Consider the following 22,158-nt stretch of genomic DNA (forward strand, 5'->3'; position numbering starts at 1 on the left):
ATGGGCCTTCATTTTTTTTGAGGATATGGGCCATGTACTCCTTTGTTTAGAAGAAATGGGCCATTTTTCTGCCGCTCTTGTTGTTCGCAACTATGGGCTTGCCTGGCCCGCACGCGCACGGGTGTGTGTGTCAAAAAAAAAGAAAAAAAAAGCAAGCGACGGAGCCGCCGGTTGCCCTGTTCGCCTCGCCATCGCCATTCGCCAGGCTCCGCTCCCCGGCCGCCTCCATCGCGTGCTCGCGTCCCTCCCTGGTATGCATCTACCCGCTTCACTCACGCGGCCGTTTCGCTCTCCCGGCACTGCGACTGTGTGCCCCACCGCCGCTTCGCCGCTCGGTCCGCCGATGGCCGCATTCCCAACCCAATTGCAGGTGTAAAAGCTGCTTCTCCAGAATTTTCTCACATTGTCAAACATCGCTACAGCAGAAGAAAATGAAACAGACTAGCAGAGTAACAGTGTATGTAAAGCAGATTTGTGTGCGTTCACAGAGAGGCCATCCTTGATGATTAGGCGTCCCTTGGGGGCAAAAGAAAAAAACGATGATTAACAGCTGGGATGTGGCAAAACTGAATGACATCATAATAAACGCAGCCTGCAGGTTTCTACAGAATACAGCCAACAATGGATCTGCTGATGTATTTTCAGAGATCTTTTAGCCATCTTTTGGAGAGAGAAAAAACTCCAAGACAAGCAAAGTGCAAGATAAACTACAATGCATGGTCAATTTGCAGGGGACAAATCTAAATCAAAACTGTTGAAGTGTGCAATTGATAATCCTGCAATCTGCTATGAACAACTAAAAGATGTGGCAATGACTCGGATGGCACTTTGACAGTTCCAGTAACAAGATAAGGTTGGAATGAATAAAAATAATTACTGCAGCAGTCCCCTCTGCTAATAGAATGCACAAGCCACTAAGTATTGCTACTTCCAGATAGTATTTCAGCACTAAATATGGTACATAAGAAAAATGGCAGCGCTATCCTTTCTGCCAAAATTCGCAGCAGCAATGGAACCTTTACATCGTTTACTGACATTGAGATTTACATACAGAATGGGAGGCGAGGGCGATTGTGACTGCGGATGTAGCGCACCAGATCGTTGCTGTAGTTCTTGTGGTAAACAATCGTATCGCTGAGCTGCTTAATGGCTTCTCTCTTCTCCTGCACTCTAGCTGCTAGCTCTTCTTCTTTCTCTGTCACCGTCTTCTCGAGCTGGACCATCTTCGCTTCTGCTTCTGCTGCATTCTTCGCCATTTCGGACACCAACTTTTCTTTCTCTCTCAGCCTAGCAGCCATCTCATCATTCTCCTTGACGAGTTCTTTCTGTTCGTCAAGATGATCGTGCATCTTCTTCCTCAGGACCTTAAGCTCTTCGCCACATGCAGATGAACGGTCAATAAAGAGCGCAAAACTCTGACTGAAGAGTGTTTCTATCTCGTTCAATTTGTCAGCCAATTTGGAAACCCCTGACTCGGCATTTCCTTTTACTTGCATGAGAGTTTCTTCCAGCAAGCTGACTTTTCCAGAAAACTGTTTTACTAGTTGTTCAAGATGATGGATCTTTGCCTGTGATGTCTCCTCCGCCGCCGCATAGCTATCTTCTTTGCATTTAGTTTCTGCCTCGGTAACTTTAAGCTTCTGCTTGGCTAGCTGGAGCTGAACTTCAAGGTCTTGGACATGCTTTTGTAGCTTTGTGTTCTCCTTATTTGCAGATAATTTTTCCTCTTCCAGAAGTCGATTTTTGTCCAAAGTTTCTGAATGTTTGTCCTCTAGCTGATGTATCTGCTCAATCTGACTCCTATTAAGTATCTCGAGCTGGGACACCCTTGAGGACACCTCATCATATGCATACTGAAGCCTCTGACACCTGCTAACGGCCCCTCTCAGGCTCTGGTGGAGAACTGCAAGTCCTGCATTATGATCTGAAATTTTGTGTGTAACTCTATCTTCGAATTCTGTCATAAATGACATGTTCACTGTGCATGCTTCAACCATAATTTTCAGATCTTCCTCCAACTTGATCTTTTCAGAAGACAATAGACTGATTGCCTTCTTCAGATCTTTTGTTTTTGTACTCATGTCATCAATTTGACAAGCTGCTTCAGCCTGAACCTTCTCGAGCTTCTCATGTAGGTTAGAAACATTTAGTATTGCCCCTTCCAACTGTTTGTCCAAGGTGGAATTGTTCTCTAGCTTGTCGGTACCCTGCAACAGGGATACCCACTCTTACTGCAGCAAAGCAGGACCCGCGTAGTTATCCGTAGCTGCGCGGGAGAGACGGAGTAGCCAGGCCCCACAGGCCAGGCTTTTCCCTCACCAGGCCAACGGCCCCGGACCGTTCCCCGCCTGAGGATGGGTCCGGTGGCGCCACGTGTCTCCATGGAAGGGAAGCTCCAAGCTGACCGCCGAAGCCTCGGACCCCCAGAGGGGTCCGGGACCTCCTACGCCCGTCCGGACTCCCCTCACCGTGTAGGGGTCCGAAGCCGCCACGTGTCCCGGAGGCGTGGGATCGTGCGCGAGCCTTCCGGAGGAAGACTCGCCCACCTACCGCATTTAATGCGATAGACAAGGCGTGCTCTGCCGCCGTGGTACACAAGACAGCCTTTTGTCAGGCCCCGCTGCGCGCCGCGTATTACCAAGGAGCACAGTGCAGCCGCCTGAGCCGCGCCCGCGCAGAGCCCGCCTGTAGCATTAAACGGATACGACAGCACGGCACTTTTCCATCATGCCGCCTACGCCGCAAGCTACACCGCCCGCTTAAGCAATGTGACGGGCGGTGTCACTAGCTGCGACGGGCCTGACCTGACAAGACGACGCTAGGACATGATGGACGAAGGGCTCCGGGAGCAGGCGAGGGAATCCAAGAGAAAGATCTCCTTTGCCTGCGACGCCATAATGCATGAACAGTACGTTAGGTTATACTACATCGTTGGACCCACCTGTCGGGGATCCAACGACTGTGTACGCGCCCCCTTGAGATATAAAAGGGAGGCGCTCGCTGTGCACAGGAAGATCCATACAGACTCAAGCTCTCGCACCTCCTCACGCTTGTGGGAAGGCAATACAACACACAGTGGATGTAGGGTATTACGCTCCGGCGGCCCGAACCACTCTAAATCCTGCTGTGTTTCTTGTGTTCTGAAGGGAGATCGATCTAAGACTAGCTACCCCCTGAGTACACACCCTCTGGGCTAGGGCGGGTGCCTTCCGCCACCCGGCCGTGGTTTGCAGCACCACGACATTTGGCGCACCAGGTAGGGGAGCTAGCTCGTCGCATTTTCATCATCCGCTTTGTCCCCATGGTTCGTGTGGACGACGTGGAGATGACGGAGGGGGGTGGCGTCCTCCACGCCACACGCCCCTCGCGTTACTGCTCCAGGGGCAACCGTGCCTGTGGAGCAGCCACCGTTGGCGGCGGCGCGAGCCGCCCGCCGGCAAGAGTCAGGGCGCCCATCAAGGGCCCCCTCACAGACTGCGAGCGGCGGAGCTCTAGCCGCGGCTAGGGAGTTGCTTCGCAACCCTCCGGCTGAGGCAGCCTCGCCAGACGCCCTGAGGCAGTGGCGAGACGACGTCGACCGTCTCCTCCACCTGGCTCAGGCCTCCCCCAGTTCTGCAAAGACTGGGCAACGACCTCCGCCTGGCAACGCGGTGGTACCTTACCACCAGCGTCAGGGCGGTGCGTCGGCATCTGTGCGCTCCCCCACCGTGAGGGGTGCACGAACAGAAGACTTGCGGGCGGAGCTCAACCGCCGGCGCGCGGGGGAGGATGCCCGCATCGCTGTCGAGAGGGCGCGAGAGCGCCGTCTCAACATTGAGGGACGCAACCTCAATGTCGATCTGGACGCGGCGGCACCCAGGCCTCCGGTGAACGCCCGGATTCAGCCAGGGGCACCGGTGGCCGGGGTGGGCTGTGCTGCGCTTGCGGAGCACCTCCGCGCCGTGGCGTGGCCACCCAAGTTCCGCCCCCACTTGCCGGAAAAGTACGACGGTACTACTAACCCGTCGGAATTCCTGCAGGTGTACGTTACTGCCATCACAGCAGCTGGTGGCAACGGCGCCGTCATGGCAAGCTACTTTCATGTAGCCTTGTCCGGGCCAGCCCGGACCTGGCTCATGAACCTCACACCTGGGACGATCCAGTCCTGGGAAGAGCTCTGTGCAAGGTTCACAGCGAACTTCGCCAGCGCCTACCAGCAGCATGGTGTGGAGGCACACCTTCACGCCGTGAGGCAAAAACCCGGGGAAACGCTTCGGGCTTTCATCTCGCGCTTCACTAAGGTACGGGGGTACCATTCCTCGTATCTCAGATGCATCTATTATTACTGCTTTCCGTCAGGGGGTGCGTGATGAGAAGATGCTCGAGAAGCTGGCGACGCACGAGGTGGAAAGCGTCACTACGCTTTTCTCCCTGGCAGACAAGTGTGCCAGGGGCCGCCGAGGGCCGTGCATGGCACTCAGCCCCCAAGACGGAGACACCAAGGCTGGTGGCTCCAGCGCTACCGCTCAGGGCGGTGGCAAGAAGAAGAAGAAGAACCGGGGTCGTGGGGAGCCGCATTCTGGCGGACCAGTCGTTGCAGCAGCAGCGCCACCAGCGGCGCCGGCTGCGGCGGCAGCGGCTGGGGGCCAGAATACACACGGCAAACGCCCTCGCCCGCAAGGTGGGAGCGGAGGTTCATGCCCAGTGCATCCCACCGCTCGCCACAGCGCTGCTGACTGCCCGCGAGATCCAAAAGCTCGCGAAACGGGTCAGTGGGCGGCGGGAGCAGTCCTCTAAGGATGACTCACCCCCTCCTCGCCAGCGGGCCGGCAAGGAGAAGGCCTCTGACAGCAGGGCCGCAGCCGGGGAGAAGGAGCTGGGGTACCAATCCCCCGCTCGAGAGCTGAAGGGCGTCTATCACAACGACGACTCCGATTCCGACAACGGCGACCGCCGCAAGAAGCTGTACGTGATGTATGGCGGGAGCTGGGAGCTTGTCTCCCGGCGGGACGTGAAGACCCTTCGCCGGGAGGTCCTTTCGGCGAAGCCGGGGGTCCCGAGGGCGGCGCCGCACCAGAGGTGGATGAACACCACCATCTCTTTCGGGCCATCCGACTGCCCGGGAGAATATGGCTGGAGCTGGTGTGCTACCTTTAGTCACGGCTCCTGTCATATCCAACGTGAGGCTCTACCACGTGCTGATTGACGGTGGGGCTGGCCTCAACGTCATCAGTTATGCAGCATTTAAGCAGCTGCAGATCCCAGAGTCCAAGCTGACTCCCTCTCGCCCATTCTCCGGGGTGGGCCCACATCCGGTGTTCCCCCTGGGGAGCATCACATTGCCGGTCACGTTCGGGACCGAGGAGAACTTCCGCACAGAAAGCGTCATGTTCGATGTTGCGGAGGTGAACCTCCCGTTCAACGCTATCATTGGCCGACCGGCACTCTACCGCTTCATGGCCATTGCCCACTATGGGTATTTGGTCTTGAAGATGCCTTCCCCTGCCGGAGTCCTCACCGTGCAGGGCGACCGCACCGCTGCCGTTGCTGCAGTTGAGAGACTGCACACTCTGGCGGCAGAGGCTGCACGCTCCGAGGAGGATCCGTCCACCTCGCAACCCAGGGCGCCTGCAAAGGCTCCCAAGGTCCAACCATCTGATCCGGACCAAGTTCCCGTGAAGTCGGTACAGATTGGGGCAGACACCACCAGGACCACCCGCATCGCGGGGAACCTGGAGGAGAAATAGGAAGACGCGCTCATCGCTTTCCTCCGGGCAAATGTCGACGTGTTCGCCTGGGAACCGTCGCAGATGCCCGGGATCCCCAGGGAAGTGATCGAGCACAATCTGAGGATCTACCCCGACGCCACGCCGGTGCGCCAAAAACCTCGGAAGCAGTCTGTGGAGCGGCAGAACTTCATCCGCGAAGAAGTCCACAAGCTCCTACACGCTGGCTTCATCGAGGAGGTCCACCATCCCGAGTGGTTGGCCAATCCGGTCGTCGTCCCAAAAGCCAACGGGAAGCTCCGGATGTGCATCGACTACACCAGCCTCAACAAGGCATGTCCAAGAGACCCCTACCCTCTTCCGCGTATCGATCAGATCGTGGACTCCACCTCCGGGTGTGATCTTTTGTCTTTCCTAGATGCATACTCTGGTTTCCACCAGATTCAGATGTCTAGAGAGGATAGGAAGCATACTGCCTTTGTAACAGTAGATGGGCTTTATTGCTACATTGTCATGCCGTATGGTCTAAGGAATGCCTTACCCACGTTTGTGCGAGCTATGAACAAAACCTTCTGTAATCTAATTAGAGATATTGTTGAGGTTTATGTCGATGACGTTGTGGTCAAGACTAAGGTAGGATCAACACTAGTGGAGGACCTGTCCCTCGTCTTCGACCGTCTTCGCGCCACCCGCACGAAGCTGAACCCAGAGAAGTGCATCTTCGGCGTCTCAGCAGGGAAGCTGCTGGGTTTCCTGGTCTCGCATCGAGGCATCGAGGCAAACCCAGCCAAGATCAAGGCGATCGAAGCAATGAGGCCTCCTGGCCGCATCAAGGACGTCCAGAAGCTTACTGGGTCTCTCGCTGCTCTTAGCCGCTTCATATCGAGGCTGGCTGAGAGGGCCCTTCCCTTCTTCAAGCTGTTGAGGAGGTCCGGTCCATTTTCATGGACCGAAGAGGCTGAACAGGCCTTCCAGGAGCTGAAGCAGCACCTCACCTCGCTGCCAGTATTGGTGGCACCAGAACCCGGTGAGCCGTTGTTTCTGTATCTTGCTGCATCTGCGGAGGCGGTCAGCATGGTGCTGGTCGCCGAAAGGATGGAGCAAACCCGCCAGGGGAGCACCAAGGTCCTCTTGGCCGAGGATGGTGAGCCGGACCCCGGACACGGGGGCCCGTCAGCCTCACCCCAGCTTGAAGGTCCGGGCCCCGCACAGGCAGGTCCGGAGGAGCCTCATCCCATTGGGAGCCCAGAACCACTGGGGGCCCAAGGGACAGATGCGGTGGACAAGGACGAACTGGACCCAGGAACTAGGGTCCGGACCGTCCAAAAGCCAGTCTACTACGTCAGTGAAGTCCTCCACGAGGCAAAGGCCAGGTATCTTGAAACGCATAAGCTTATCTATGCAATACTTATTGCGTCCAGGAAACTGCGCCACTACTTTCAAGCACACCGAGTTGTTGTAGTGACCTCTTACCCATTAAGAGCGATTCTACACAATTCCAACGCCACAGGCAATATCGCCAAGTGGGCAGCAGAGCTGGCGGAGTTCCAACTGGAATTCCAGCCACGCCATGCGGTCAAAAGCCAGATCCTGGCTGATTTCATAGCGGAGTGGACTCCTTCCCCAAGCAACCCTGGAGGTCCGGCCATAAATGTTGGACCCCCGGAGCCGGAAATCAGGACACCAGTCTTCACCGAGCCTCACTGGACACTCTTCTTTGATGGGTCCGCCCGCGAGAAGTGGGCCGGAGCTGGTGTGGTCCTCATCGACCCAAACGAAGATCAGCTGAAGTACATGGTGCACCTTGAGTTCAAGGCCACCAACAACATGGCGGAATACGAGGCTCTGATCTTCGGCCTGACCCAAGCCCTCTCATTGGGGGTCCGGCAGCTTCTGGTGAAGGGGGACTCCCAGCTAATCATTAAGCAGGTCCGAGGGGATTGCAACTGCAATAATCCCCAGCTCGCGGCATACCTCATACACGTGAGGAAGCTCGAGAAGGATTTCGACGCCTTGGAACTACAAACACGTTCCCCGCGAGCACAACTCAGCAGCAGATGATCTCTCTGCGAGAGCATCTACCTGGGCTTCTGTGCCTGAGGGTGTCTTTGAAAGACGGCTGCTGAAACCTACCGCCCAGCCTGCCGAGCCGGGTGACGGGGATCAAGCTGGCACCTCGAAGCTAGCGGTCCCGGCAGTATTCCACCTATGGTGCCCAACTAGGGCTGTGTGTTCTGTTGAGGAGCCTGTTGACCTCACAGAACCACCCCTATCTGCTTTGGGAGCTCCCGATGCATGGATCTCCGAGATCCGGGACTACCTGAAAGATGACATCCTCCCTGATGACGATGTGTCCGCTGAGCGCATAGTCCGATTGGCTAAACGCTACGCGGTGGTAGAAGGGGATCTCTACCGCCGTGGCGCCAACGGAGTCCTCATGCGATGCATTTCTCCAGGGAGAGGGCCGCGAACTGCTTGCGGAGATCCATGGAGGCGAGTGCGGAAGTCATTCCTCCTCTCGCACGCTTGTTGGCAAGGCCTTTCGGCACGGCTTCTACTGGCCAACAGCACTCCAGGATGCGGCTGAGCTGGTAAGGTCCTGCAAAGCATGCCAGTTCCATGCAAAGCAAATACACACCCCAGCTCAAGCTCTACAGATGATTCCGCCCTCATGGCCATTTGCTGTGTGGGGTGTGGATATCCTGGGGCCTTTCCCCCGGGCTGTCGGCGGGTACCGGTTCCTCTATGTTGCCATCGACAAGTTCACTAAGTGGCCGGAGGTTACTCCTGTGGTGAATATTACTAAGAAATCAGCAGTCGCATTCCTCAGGTCCATTGTGTGCAGATTTGGCGTCCCAAACCGCATCATCGCGGACAACGGGACCCAATTCAAAAGCAGACTTTTCCAAGAGTACTGTGAGGACATTGGCATCCAGCTATGCTTTGCGTCCGTGGCACATCCCCGCAGCAATGGACAGGTTGAGAGAGCGAATGCAGAGATCCTCAGGGGACTCAAGACCCGCACCTACAACTGCTTGAAAAAGCATGGTGCCAAATGGGTTGACGAGCTTCCATGTGTACTATGGGGCAACCGGACCACACCCAGCCGAGCCACCGGGGAGACTCCGTTCTTCCTGGTCTACGGGGCTGAAGCATGCCTTCCCCCAGAAATTCACCTGGGCTCACCACGGGTCCAGGCCTTTGACGAATCCATGCAGGAGCAGCTGCGGTGCGACGACGTGGACTTCGTTGACGAGCGAAGGTGGCGAGCAGCGATCCGAAATGCACGCTACAACCAAGGCGCTCCGGCGCTACCGTCAACGGTTCGTGCACAGTAGGGAGCTCCGGGCTGGCGACCTCGTCCTCAGACGGATCCTGAACCGAGCGGGGGCTCCACAAACTCTCCCCCAGCTGGGAGGGGCCTTTCAAGGTTACAGAGGTATGCCGGCCCGGATGCGTTCGCCTTGCCACAGAAGACGGAGTGCCGCTGCCCAACCCGTGGAACATAGAGCATCTGCGTAAGTTTTACACCTAGGCAGAGCAGGGAAATAACCTTTCCTTTGTAATAAGATAGAGTTAGCGTGCGGCCCGGAGCGGTTGAGGGCCACCCTCGTAAACCCGACCTCTGGCATCCATCGCACTAGCGGCTAACGCGCGGCTCAGAGCGGTAGAGGTCCGACCTCATAAACCCGGCCTCTGGCATCCACCGCGCCAGCCATGTACATCGAGATTGCAAAGGAAGGATTTTCTCCTAGTTCTGTCTTTGCGTCAAAGTTAAATTACGCATTTCGATTCTCGGAATTTTCGCTTTTTCTAACCCCCGCGGGACCTCTACTCTTGTTGCTGCAACTAAGATCTGCATTGAGCTGCTGGACTACCGTACAGGTCCGGACCCTCTTGCTGCAGGAGAGGGGTCCGGACCCCTAAGGACCCACTCTGGGGAGCGGGTACTTGTTTCCTGGGGTGGTTCGGAGCCCAGTGTAGCCGCTTAGCTGGTTCCGTACCCAAAAGCCTGCACTCTCCACCAACCCTGTAACGGAGTACTCTAGTACCTGGAGGGGCTCGGGTAATTGGGGCCGCCGCGACCTCGTCCCAGATCAAGAGCTGGCTTCCTAAGTCCAACACGGCGTGTCCAGCACCATATCTCAAAGGATCGAGCACAGCAAAGTGACCTCACCCACTGCTGCGAAGGGTCTAGGACGAGAAGCCAGGTCCGGAAAGATCGTGCTGTTTCCTGGAGTGGTCCGGAGCCCTGCGTAGCGCCTTAGCCTGGTTCCGACCCTAAGCCTACGCACTCCCCCACTCTGTAACAAGCACAGAGCTACCTGGGCCTGCGCATCTAGAGTCCTGGACCTGGTACCAGGCCTGGGATTGGTCAGGAATGAGCCCCGCGGGTCTGCTCTAAGCTATAACTTTGAGTGGTACACAGGTTCAAACCTGGCCAGTGGTAGACAGTCTCAAACCATTGAGCCTACCTACCAGGGGGCCGAGTATCTGCTTCAAAGCTTCATGCAGGATAAGAGCCAATCTCGGTGGTAGACAGACTCACAGCAGCTGAGCCTCTCTCCCAGGGGGCCCAGGCATCCGCTTTGTCCCAGACATCATGGATGAATCTGCATGCGTCAAATAGCTAAGTTGCAGTATCATTGTTACCGTATAAGCAAATTTGATTTTCTCTCTGTACTCCTGTATACTACGCAGGGAACAAGGCGCTTGCTCGCCTTGCAGGCTATATGACACCTATGCCCAAGGAGGTCCGGAGTATCTTCTACGGCTCGCGTGGCAGACAGGTCCAAACAACGAACCTATCCGCCAGGGGGCCAGGCGCCGGGGTGCCGCATACCGCAAATCAACAACCGCAAACAGCTAAGTTGAAGTTTCTTCTATTTCAAAAACTTTCGACTAATACAATGTTTGTTACATAATGCAAAGAAAAAAGATACAATCCCCAGCCTAAGGGTCCGCAGGCTCTCGCTTGAAGTAGGCGGCGACGAAGTCAACGACCTCCCGCACGCTGTCCCGAGCGGCGGCCTCCGTCTCTGCTACAGGGCCATCGACCACGGGCGCCAGCGAGATGGCCGGGTCGTGGCTCCGGAGGCAGGTCAGGATGTGCTCCGCCACCATCCGGATCAGCTCGCGGCCCTCGGTTTCAAGCTGTCCAGTAAGGACTGGCCCAGGCGCTGGAGCCTATCCGAAGCGGAGCTCAACACTGGGAGGGCGTCAGCTATCGAAGCTGGCGGCTCCGCCACCTGGATCGGGCTCATTCCAAATGGCACCAGTGCGAGGCTCGCTTCGGCCGCCCAGTCAGCGATCCGCTGGCTCCAGCGCGCTGGTCTTCCTGGTGCTTCTGGACCCTCCCGGACAGCTCCTGCACCCGGGTGTCCAAGGCCGCCTTGGCCACCTCCACCTCGCGGGACCTCTCCTCGAGCTCGCGGGACCTCTCCTCGAGTCCGCGGGACCGCTCCTCCAGCTTGGTCTCCTTCTGCTCCGCGTATACCTTCCGCTTCTTGAGCGACTCTCGCTGGCGCTCAAGCTCCTTCTCTATGGCGGTGGCGTGAGCTTCCCGCTTGGCAAGAGACTTCCGGTCCTCCTCCAAGTCCGCCTCGTCGGCAGTCAGCTGGCGGGCTCTCTCCTGCAGTTGTTCACGCCATCCCTGCAGAGTCGCAGAGAAGACGTCGAGCTCCTGCCTCCGGACCTCGAGGTCCTCGCTGCGAGTCTCCAGCTCTGATGCTGGGCTGCGAGGTGAGCCTCGAGGTCGGACCGCTGAGCAGCGAACCCAACAACCTCCAGGGTGAAGTCCTGCTCCCGCTGCGCCAAGGATTTCTCGGCTTGACACTGCAAGCTCTCGGTCAAACACCTTCTTAAGGTTGCTCGGTAGGCCGCTTGGTCCGCCTTGAGCTTTGACCGAGTTTCCGGCGTGGGAGGCTTCAGCCTTCGTGTGCGCCTCCAGGCGGGTGTGCCAGTCGGAGAGGCGCTGACGCTCGCTCTCCAGCGCAGACCACTCCCGCCGGAAGGCCACCTCGGCGGAGGAGGTTGCCCCTCAATCGAACGCCGAACTCGCAACAGCACCTGAGGAAGCGGAGTCGTATCCTCCTCCGGGGATTGGAGCAGGAGGAGCCGCCTGCCAAACACCACCTCCAACTCTTCTCCGCAACAGGACCGGAGTGGAGGTAGGGGCTTCCGCTGCGGCACTTGTCTCCGGCGCTTCCACTGCCGCCGAGTCGGGCGCGGCCGGGCCAGCTCCGGCGCCCCCGCTGCCGCCAGAGTCGGGCGCCGCCGGGACCCAGCTCTGGCGTCCCCGCTGCAGCCGAGTCGGGCCGCGGCCGGGGCCCAGCTCTGGTGCCCCCGCTGCCGCCGAGTCGGGCCGGCCGGGGCCCCGCTCCGGCGCCCCCGCTGCCGCCGAGTCGGGCGCCGTCGGGCCCAGCTCCGGCGCTCCCCTGCCGCCGAGTCGGGCACGGACGGGCCCGGGCCCAGCTCCGGCGCCCCCCGCTGCCCGCCGAGTCGGGGCGCGTCGGGCCCAGCTCCGGCCGGCCTCCCCTGCCGCCGAGTCGGGCCGGCCGGCCCAGCTCCGGCTCCCCCGTGCCCGCCGAGTCTGGCTAGCGGCCGGGCCCAGCTCTGGTGCCCCCGCTGCCGACAAGTCGGGTGCGGCCGAACCTAACTTCGGTGCTCCCGCTGCCGCTGTGGCAGACACGGCCGCACCGAGTGCCCCCGCCACCAATACGTCAGGAGCGGCTGCACCCAGCACCGGCGCCACCGCCGCTGCCGCTGCTGCACTGAGCCCTGCAGAGTCTGGAAATGGCATGACAGTCAGCATCGCATCATGTGTCACGGAGTTAGCAACAGGACGCCGTACCTGAGGGTCCCGCACCTACTGCCACCGTCGCTGTCGATGCCGAGGTCGCTGCCGCCCGGGCACCTGCTGATGTGCCAACGGTGGTAGAAGAACCGCTGGGGCGGGAAGCCCTGGTAGCAAAGCAGAAAAGCCGTCAACACAAAAAAAAAACAGAACACCGGCGCAAGGGAGGAGAGCAAGATGACACTAACCCAGCAGAACCGGGGACCCAGCGTCCCCGGAGCCCGGGCCTCTTCTCTTGCAGCTGCTGCTGTTGCTGATGCTGTTGTTGCCCCTGCAGCTGCGATACAGGCGTAACCCGGGCCTGCGCCCGTTGCTGCTGTACCTGCGGCTGCGGCATGGGTGCAACCCGGGGTCGCTCCTGTTGCTGCTGCTGCCGTCCGCGTGCCTGCTGCCGCTGCTCCTGCGGCTGCTCCTGCTGCGGCCGCTCTTGCTGCCGGCGCGATGAATTCTTCGGCGGCGATGGTGGTGGTCCAGTTACGCCAGAGGACCCGTGGGGGCCAGCAGCCCGGGAGCTACCCTGGCCTGCGCCCTCGGAAGACCTCTGGCGCTTCGCGGCGGGCTCCGACACCAGGGTCCCGTCGCCCCGGAGTAGCCTCCGCCGGCCTACGTCCCCTGACGACGCACCGGAGCTGCTCTGGGCCCGGCTGGAGCCGGCCGCAGCCGCGGCCTGTTTCCCCTTCGTAGTGGCACCGGACCCCGCAGCGCTTAGCGTAGCCTGATCCCCGGACGAGCCAGGGATCCGGAGCCCACGGTTCGGGTCACCCCCGGTCTGCCGCGGGGCCAGTCCCCCGTCGTCCAGGGTTGGCAGGGTGGCCAGCACCGCCACCCTCGCTGGGTCCTCGCAGAGGGGGACTATGCTCTGCGGGAGGATCAGATTCTCTGCGATGAAGGTGTCTCCCGTCACGTTCCGCACCAGGACCTCCAAGGCCTCCTGGGTCAGGTCGCTTCCCTCCCCGCGGTGGGTCCTGCTGCAATCGTTGAGGCCGGTGAAGCTCCACGCCGGTCGCGGCCGCTGCTTCAGGGGGGCGATCCGGCGCTTCACGAAGTCGCCGAGCACGTGCCACGAGGTGAGGCCGCTCCCTGCCAGTGACCTGATCTTATCCAGCACGGAGTCGAACTCCGGCTGCAGCGATGGCTTGGCCCTCCAGGACGCTTTGTCGGAGGCGGGCCCCGCGGTCGGCAGGACAAGGCGCTCGTTGGCTTCGGCGGTGGCAACCACCCAATCCCTGCGCCACTCCTCCCACCTTCCGCCAGCAAGGCCCGGAATGTAAGGAGTCGGCAGGTCGCTCCTTATCTGGAAGTAGTACCCTCCCACTTCGTCCTTGCTCCTTCCGGACTTCACCAGGATGAAGAAGTAGCGGAAGAGGATGACGCAGGGACGCACTCCTACGAACATCTCGCATAAATGCACAAAGATGGACGCCAGGAGGAGGGAGTGGGGCGTCAGATGCTGAAGCTGGAGGCCGAAGTCTTCCAGCAGCAGCAGCAAGAATGAAGAAATCGGCAGCCCCACGCCGGCGGAGACGTGCGAGGTAAATAGCACGAACTCCCCGGCGCGGAGGTTGCCAAGGGGAACCGAGCCTGCTCGCACCCCCCAGCCGGTCTCCTGAGCGCTCCACCCGAGCAGGCGGCGCACTGTGTTCAGCTCTCCCTCGGTCTGGAAGCGACGGGGATGAACAAGGGATGCCATCTCCTGACGGGCGAGGAAGGAGCCTGTGTAGGGGGGAGAGAAGGTCAAGGAAGGCTCGGAGGCAAAGGGGCGCAAAGGCTGGAGGAAGAAGACGAATGCGGGAAAGCAACCATAGGATACGGTATGCCCCGTTATAAAGCCTGTCTCAACCAGCGCGCCCCGGAACCGTCGCCGGAACTCAAGCGACGCTCGCACCAGGAGTTAGCTGCCCAGTCCATGACGTGAGGGGCCCAGGCCCACCTGTCAGGGAGGGTGGGTAATCAACGGGGGTGCGAAAAGGCGGGATCCGAACCGTCGCCCGCGCGCGTGAAGCAAGGCGGAAGCCGAGCTGACGTGCGCGCATTAATCATAGGCGTGGCCGAGCTTTTCGGGAGCTGCGCCGGTGGTAAATGATCCGTTTACTCCGGCCGCAACAATGCCAAACGTCGCGCGTGTGACTAAGTGAACCGCTTATCGTGGGGCCCTTAGTCAGTAATCCGTTGCGACGTGATGAGGCAGCAACCAACCCAATGGGTAGTCAAAGCCGGTCAAGACCTGCAGAAAGGAGCTTCAAGCTATATAGTACCAAATCGCAGAAGTGGCCCCACCTGTGGGCTCGTACCTCCCCCAAGGTGGGCCCGGGGGCCACTGTCGGTACCCTGCAACAGGGATACCCACTCTTACTGCAGCAAAGCAGGACCCGCGTAGTTATCCGTAGCTGCGCGGGAGAGACGGAGTAGCCAGGCCCCACAGGCCAGGCTTTTCCCTCACCAGGCCAACGGCCCCGGACCGTTCCCCGCCTGAGGATGGGTCCGGTGGCGCCACGTGTCTCCATGGAAGGGAAGCTCCAAGCTGACCGCCGAAGCCTCGGACCCCCAGAGGGGTCCGGGACCTCCTACGCCCGTCCGGACTCCCCTCACCGTGTAGGGGTCCGAAGCCGCCACGTGTCCCGGAGGCGTGGGATCGTGCGCGAGCCTTCCGGAGGAAGACTCGCCCACCTACCGCATTTAATGCGATAGACAAGGCGTGCTCTGCCGCCGTGGTACACAAGACAGCCTTTTGTCAGGCCCCGCTGCGCGCCGCGTATTACCAAGGAGCACAGTGCAGCCGCCTGAGCCGCGCCCGCGCAGAGCCCGCCTGTAGCATTAAACGGATACGACAGCACGGCACTTTTCCATCATGCCGCCTACGCCGCAAGCTACACCGCCCGCTTAAGCAATGTGACGGGCGGTGTCACTAGCTGCGACGGGCCTGACCTGACAAGACGACGCTAGGACATGATGGACGAAGGGCTCCGGGAGCAGGCGAGGGAATCCAAGAGAAAGATCTCCTTTGCCTGCGACGCCATAATGCATGAACAGTACGTTAGGTTATACTACATCGTTGGACCCACCTGTCGGGGATCCAACGACTGTGTACGCGCCCCCTTGAGATATAAAAGGGAGGCGCTCGCTGTGCACAGGAAGATCCATACAGACTCAAGCTCTCGCACCTCCTCACGCTTGTGGGAAGGCAATACAACACACAGTGGATGTAGGGTATTACGCTCCGGCGGCCCGAACCACTCTAAATCCTGCTGTGTTTCTTGTGTTCTGAAGGGAGATCGATCTAAGACTAGCTACCCCCTGAGTACACACCCTCTGGGCTAGGGCGGGTGCCTTCCGCCACCCGGCCGTGGTTTGCAGCACCACGACATAGCTGAACTGAAAGTTCATCTTTCAGCCGTGCCACCTCATTCGCAAGATTTTGTACTGAATCCTCTGATTGCTTCAGCTGGGTTAGCACTGCATCCTTCTCTTCTTGTGCAGCCTTGATCTCCTGCTGCAGCTCAGCCTTGGCTTGTTCTATTTGCTCGGACAAAGTACAAATATTCTTCTGCAACTCATCATTAGCTTGCTGTAGAGTTGAAATGTTCTCATTTTTAGTTTGAAGTGCAATCTCAAGGTTCCTGACAGAAGCCTGAGACGTCTGTAACTCCAATAGAGATGCATCCTTCTCTGCACGCAGTTCTGCAATTTCAGCATGCATTCGACTCCTGACTTCTTCCAACTGCTGGTCCAAGGTGGAATTGTTTTCCAGCTGAACTGAAAGCTCATCTTTCAGTCGTGCCACCTCTTTCGCAAGATTTTGTACTGAATCCTCTGATTGCTTCAGCTGTGTTAGAAGTGCATCCTTCTCTTGTGCAGCCTTGACCTCCTGCTGCAACTCAGCCTTGGCTTGTTCTATTTGCTCGGACAAAGTACAAATGCTCTTCTGCAACTCATCATTAGCTTGTTGTAGAGTTGAAATGCTCTCATTTTGTGTTTGAAGTGCAATCTCAAGGTTCCTGACAGAAGCCTGAGACGTCTGTAACTCCAATAGAGATGAGTCCTTCTCTGCACGTAGATCTGCAATTTCAGCATGCATGCTGCTCCTGACTTCTTCCAACTGCTTGTCCAAGGTGGAATTCTTTTCCAGCTGAACTGAAAGTTCCTCTTTCAGTCGTGTTACCTCATTCTCAAGATTTTGTACTGAAGTCTCTGACTGCTTTAGTTGTGTTAGTGCTGTATCCTTCTCTTCTTGTGTTGCCTCAACCTCCTTCTGCAGCTCAGCCTTGGTTTGTTCTGATTGCTCAGTCAAGGTACATATGTTCTTCTGTAACTGATCATTAGCTTGATCCAGATTTGAAATCTTCTCATTTTGCTTTTCTATCACACCCTCCAAGTTTCTGACAGAAGCCTGAGATATCAGTAGCTCTGATAGAGCTGTGTCCTTCTCTGCATGGAGTTGTCCAATTTCAGCATGCAAACTTCTCCTGACCTCCTCCAATTGCTTGTCCAATATAGCGATATCGTTCTTCAAATCTTCATTAGCTAGATTCATGAATGAGATTTGCTCTTTTCCTTGCTCTAATTCAATTATAAGATTCTTGATAGAAGCCTCGGACTGTTGCAGATCTAAAATTATTTTGTTCTTTTCATCTTGTAATGCTAAAATTTCAGCATGGTGACTAACCTTCGCGTCTTCCAATTGTATCTTCAGGTTGGAGTTACTATTTTGTAGGTCCTCATTAGCAAGCTGCAGAACAGAAATTTCTTCCACTCGCTGCTTTAACTGAGCTCCCAAGGACTTGACTGAATCATTTGATTGTTGTAGGCTATTAATAGCCTCTTCCTTCTCTCCTTGTAGCGCAATGATCTCATCTTGCAGAGTATTCCTAATCTCTTCTAGTTGCTTGTGCAAGCTAGAATTTTTATTCAGCAACTCTTCATTTTCGCGCTGGAAAAATAGAATTTGGTTTTGCTGTTGTTCTAAGTCACTTTGAAGATTCTTGATGTTAGCCTCTGATTGTTGTAGCTGAGCGAGTGCTGTATTTTTCTCCTCTTGAAATGTTGTAACCTCATTATACAGATCAGTGTTTGCAGCTTTGAGGTCTTTGTTGGCCTCCTGAAGATTTGAGATCTCTTGGACTCGCTGTTCTAACTTGCTCTCAAGGTTAATAACAGAAGCAGCAGCTTCATTTTTTTGTCCTTGTAATTCTACAATTTCATTATGCAAGTTAGAATTTGCCATCTCCAGGCCTTCATTACTCTTCTGCATATCTGAAATCCTCTCAAGATGCTGTGCTAGCTCAGTCTTAAGATTCATCAAAGAAGCCTCTAGCTGCTCTATCTCTGATGTGGCTGAATTCTTCTCCTTCTGTATCTCGGCAATATTACTATTCAGAACATGTTTTGTTGATTCCAGTTCCTTTTCTAGATCCTTAACACTAGACTGTGCCTTCTCTAACTCATTCAGGTACATGGAGTTTTCTGATACTAGTCTTTCTTTTTCTTCAGCTGCAATACTACGTTCCTTGGCCAGATTGTTCATTAGCTCTGCGGCCTCCACTTTCAAGCCATCTATCTCCAACCCCAGTTGCTGGAGTTTCCTTTCAGCTGAATGATTTTCTGTGATCAAGGATTCATTCTTAGCACTCGTTTCTGCATTGGCTGCCTTCAGTTTAGAGCACTCAATATCTAAATTCTGATGAAGTGCTTTCAGGTTATCATGCTCATCCAACAGAATCAAGTTCTCATTCTTCAGATTCTGGTTTTCTTCCAACAAGATCTGCACTTCTTTCTCAACCTGTTGGGCCTTCTCAACTTCTAATAACAGGAGACTGCATCTGCCCTCTTTATCTTTCAGCTGATTCCTCAGATCTTCCTTCTCCTTCTCCATGTCTAGAATTAACATCTTCAGGTTATCTCTCTCTTTTTCAATAATTTGCTTCTCGGCGGACAGTGTTGTGACCTCACTCTCCTTGGATTTTACGGTGCTAAGCAATTCTCCTTCCTCCCTCTTCGCAATTTCAACTAATGATTTCAGATTTTCATTCTCAGATGACAAGTTTTCAACCAATGAACTTAGCTCTACTCTTGTAGCTTCTTTGTCCTTGATTGCTTTATCTAGTAGCTGCTTCAGATCGGATATTTCCTTGGCTTGTTCTTCTGTAGTTTGTTTCAGCTTCTCAATCTCTGCTTCCACGCTATGATCTTCAGCACTCTTATGGTTCAGGCCGTTTTCTTCATTCAGTGCTACTTTTGGTGTAATGACATCACTGTATGATCTGTCTCCTTCCATGTCTGAGTCAGATGAATCTGAACCAGAGGAACTGTGACCAACATTTTCTAGTTTGCTAATTAGGTGTTTGTAGTGCTTATGAAGATAGTGATAGTCCTCATGGAAGCCCTTCACGAGGGAAGACAGCTTTGATTTCTTGACAGGATTTCCAGAATCATCTTGTTCATTCTCAGTCTGTTCGTTCTCCTCTCCTATCATCCGCAAAATGTTCTCCACATTTTCATCAACATCTGAAAAAACAACATACAGCTATTGTTTTCAGACAACGAATCGCTAGAGAAGAGCTATTAGTTGAACAAGCAAGAATTCTTCTTGAAATGTAATTGTAGCAACGTCAAAAGCACTTTAATGCTGAAATGCGTACATATAAGACTCATTCATGTTCAGTTGGTACTGGAATCATGTTGAGATCAGCCACAAGAATGTCAAAAAAAAGAAAAACAGTAGATCAGCGGAGAATTCTCTTTACTTGAAAGAATTTTCATATATAATTATATAAAGAAACTGCACTTTGAGATCTCTGCGGCTACATAAAAACTCATTTGAGTAAACGTTAGTCATGAATTGAGAGAATACCCTTTTTGCTCTCCAGAAGATGCTTGGACTTCCTAATCTTGTCTTTCTTTGTCATATTGATGCACTTGCATCCACAATCTTTACTATTTCTTTGCAGGAAATCTTCTCAGACAAAATTGATCACAATTGAGGTAGTGCGATGTTGCAATCCTGATTACTCTTGCTCCTGAAAGAGTAATAAAAATACAAAGACAATGAATGAGAAGTCATATATGGATATCATCCGTGGATAATATCTCATCTAGAATAGCGAAATTATCAAAAGAAAAGATCGAGATAAAAGTACAGGTCCTTCAATGGAAACCATCTAACTATTTAATGATTAAAATAATGTTCTCTGCAGTCTGCACAGAAAGCTGAATAAGTATAACTGGAAAAGATGGAAGTCCCTTTGAAGGGGTGTATATAACCAATTTAGCAAAGCAGGAGAATTAAATGTACAGCTATATTTCGAGAATGCACAAATTTGCGAAGCTTATACCCAGAATTTGGAGCCTAAGTTTGACGTTGCTACAGTTACATTTTAATGGATTCTTCTTCTATGTCTGTATTGAAGGTCTGACACGACTCATGGATGTTTTAATCTTTCACTCAAAAAAAAACAAAGCCATCTCAAAAGCAGACTTTGACTGGCTAAATTGCAGTGCCTCGATGAGTACACCATAAAATGTTTGATCCAGTTCCATCTACCTAGTCACGTGGGTGCCCAAATTTACAAACCTCTTGGGCAGCTTAAGTTCAGACATATCCGAAATGCATATGGGTTGGCCACAGTGAGCCATGCTGAGTGTGAGCCTTCTGCTAACAGAGGTACAGCATGGTAGTATTTTTCGACTTGGTAGTATCGTGGTCTCTCTTGGAAAACAGTACGCATACGCGGTCTGATTGGAGAAATAGCAGCACGAAGGATTTTTTGTCGTACGAAATTAATAAACATCACGAATGGTAACGACATGGGGACCAGAACCCGGCCAGTGCTGAAACAGTTAGCAAGCAAAGACAAAGTTAACAAGTGCTAACCACTCCGCAAATATGTTCACATACCAAAAGAAGAAGAAAATGGAAAAATGAACAAAAGAAACAGAGGCGAATGCTAGGAACAGAGAAAGAGATGTTTATGGCACTAAACTAACGCTTATTCTAATCAAGCATCTCCATCAATCCATGTCAGTTGCCACATCAGAACGCACACGCCCCAACAACGATCCATCCAAGAACACACACAGTCGTACAGAAATTTCTTCACTATCGCAAGAACAATAGCATCGTAGCAGCACACCCGGATCAGGGAAAAAAGAAACCAGAGAGATAGAAAAAAATGGGAAAATCAAGAAACATACCACTGAAATGCCGCCGCCTCCTCCTGTACAGCTATCTCCCACCCCTTCTTGAACCCGAAAACAAGATCTGACAATAACAAGAGAGAATCCAAGCATGATCAGAGATCGCACACGGCACATGAACCTGTCAGATCAAAACAGGGGAACGAGCCCCAGCAGGAAGAGACGGAAATGAAACCGTACCACGAGAGGAGGAGGAAGAGGAGCAGTTACCTCAAGGCTAGCTAGGATGAACGGCTTGCTCGACGAAGCAAGCAGAGGCCGCCAGAGAACCTGCCCCGAGGGCCGAGGCGGCTTCTTCTTCTCCACTAGGCCAGGCGCTCTCAACTGTTGTGTGTGGGCAGCGTTCAAGAAACGCACTAGGCGAGCGAGCAACAATCGGCTTGTCCTTTTGGAGCCCCTGCAGCATCTACCTGAGGCCCAGAGAGCCCTCCGCGTTGAGACCTTATTACGGGAACGCCACTGGACCGGAACAGCGTTCCCGCCATCGCGAGCGCGAGGCCGCCACCCGGAGGCCGGGGCAGGCGTAGCACGCGGCGGCTGCCATGCGGGGCCCGCGAGGGGAGCGGTCCGAGCTGGCGCGACGTGGGGGCCAGCTGGGCGGCGCGGCCGGCTTTTTGTCCCGTCCGTGCGCTGACGCCTCGGGGGTTTTGTCTCTGCGTTCCCGCCTAAACGCTAGGGAGCCAGGATCCTCTACAAAGACCGCTTAACAGTTAAGCCCTGTTTAGTTCCCCCGTAAACCCAAAAAAAAGCCGTAAACACAAAAAAAGCCGTAAACGCAAAATTTTGCGAAAAAATCTTGCTAATTTAAAGTAATAAATGAAGTCTATTTATAAAATTTTTTCATAGATGGGCTGTAAATCACGAGACGAATCTAATGAACCTACTTAATCCATGATTTGCAAACAGTGATGCTACAGTAACCATTCGCTAATTATTGATTAATCATGGATTAATTAGAATCATTAGATTCGTCTCGCGATTTATAACCATCTGTGTAAAAAGTTTTGCAAATAGACTTCATTTAGTATTTCAAATTACCTAGATTCCTTTGAAAAAAATTTTGCGTTTACATCCCATGGGAACTAAACAGGGCCTAAGCACAGCTGCAGAAACGCTGTAATTCATTAGGAAATGTCACACGTTTTGGTACATTGTCATGAAACCATACCTTTTTGTCTTTTCTTTCTGAGAGTTCTTCGATCCATGCATCTTTCTTTTCTTTTCTTTTCTTTTGCGAGGAAGATCCATGCATCTAAAACCACCACCGTCAGTTCTCAATAGCATGGACCCACATGGTAAATGCAAACGGTTTGTGGTGTGTAGTTTTTTTTTTTGAAACAAAAGTGTGTACTTCAGACTTTGAAATAGGACAGCAAAATAGTAGTCTCGTCGTTGAATGCTCTTTCT

General features: G+C 54.5%; 1 protein-coding gene across 1 annotated transcript; it reads right to left on the reverse strand.

Annotated features, from left to right (window-relative positions):
• Positions 1 to 806: 806 nt before the first annotated feature.
• Positions 807 to 21,163, reverse strand: LOC120710041 (paramyosin-like). Its single transcript, XM_039995683.1, is given in 5 exon segments — positions 807 to 2,191; positions 15,925 to 19,062; positions 19,409 to 19,574; positions 20,749 to 20,815; positions 20,962 to 21,163. Coding segments are annotated over 3 exon segments (4,341 nt in total). The 5' UTR covers positions 19,464 to 19,574; positions 20,749 to 20,815; positions 20,962 to 21,163; the 3' UTR covers positions 807 to 1,043.
• Between the last annotated feature and the right edge of the window lie 995 nt (positions 21,164 to 22,158).

The sequence above is a fragment of the Panicum virgatum genome, chromosome 5K (genome assembly GCF_016808335.1).
Source record: "Panicum virgatum strain AP13 chromosome 5K, P.virgatum_v5, whole genome shotgun sequence".
NCBI lineage: Eukaryota > Viridiplantae > Streptophyta > Magnoliopsida > Poales > Poaceae > Panicum > Panicum virgatum.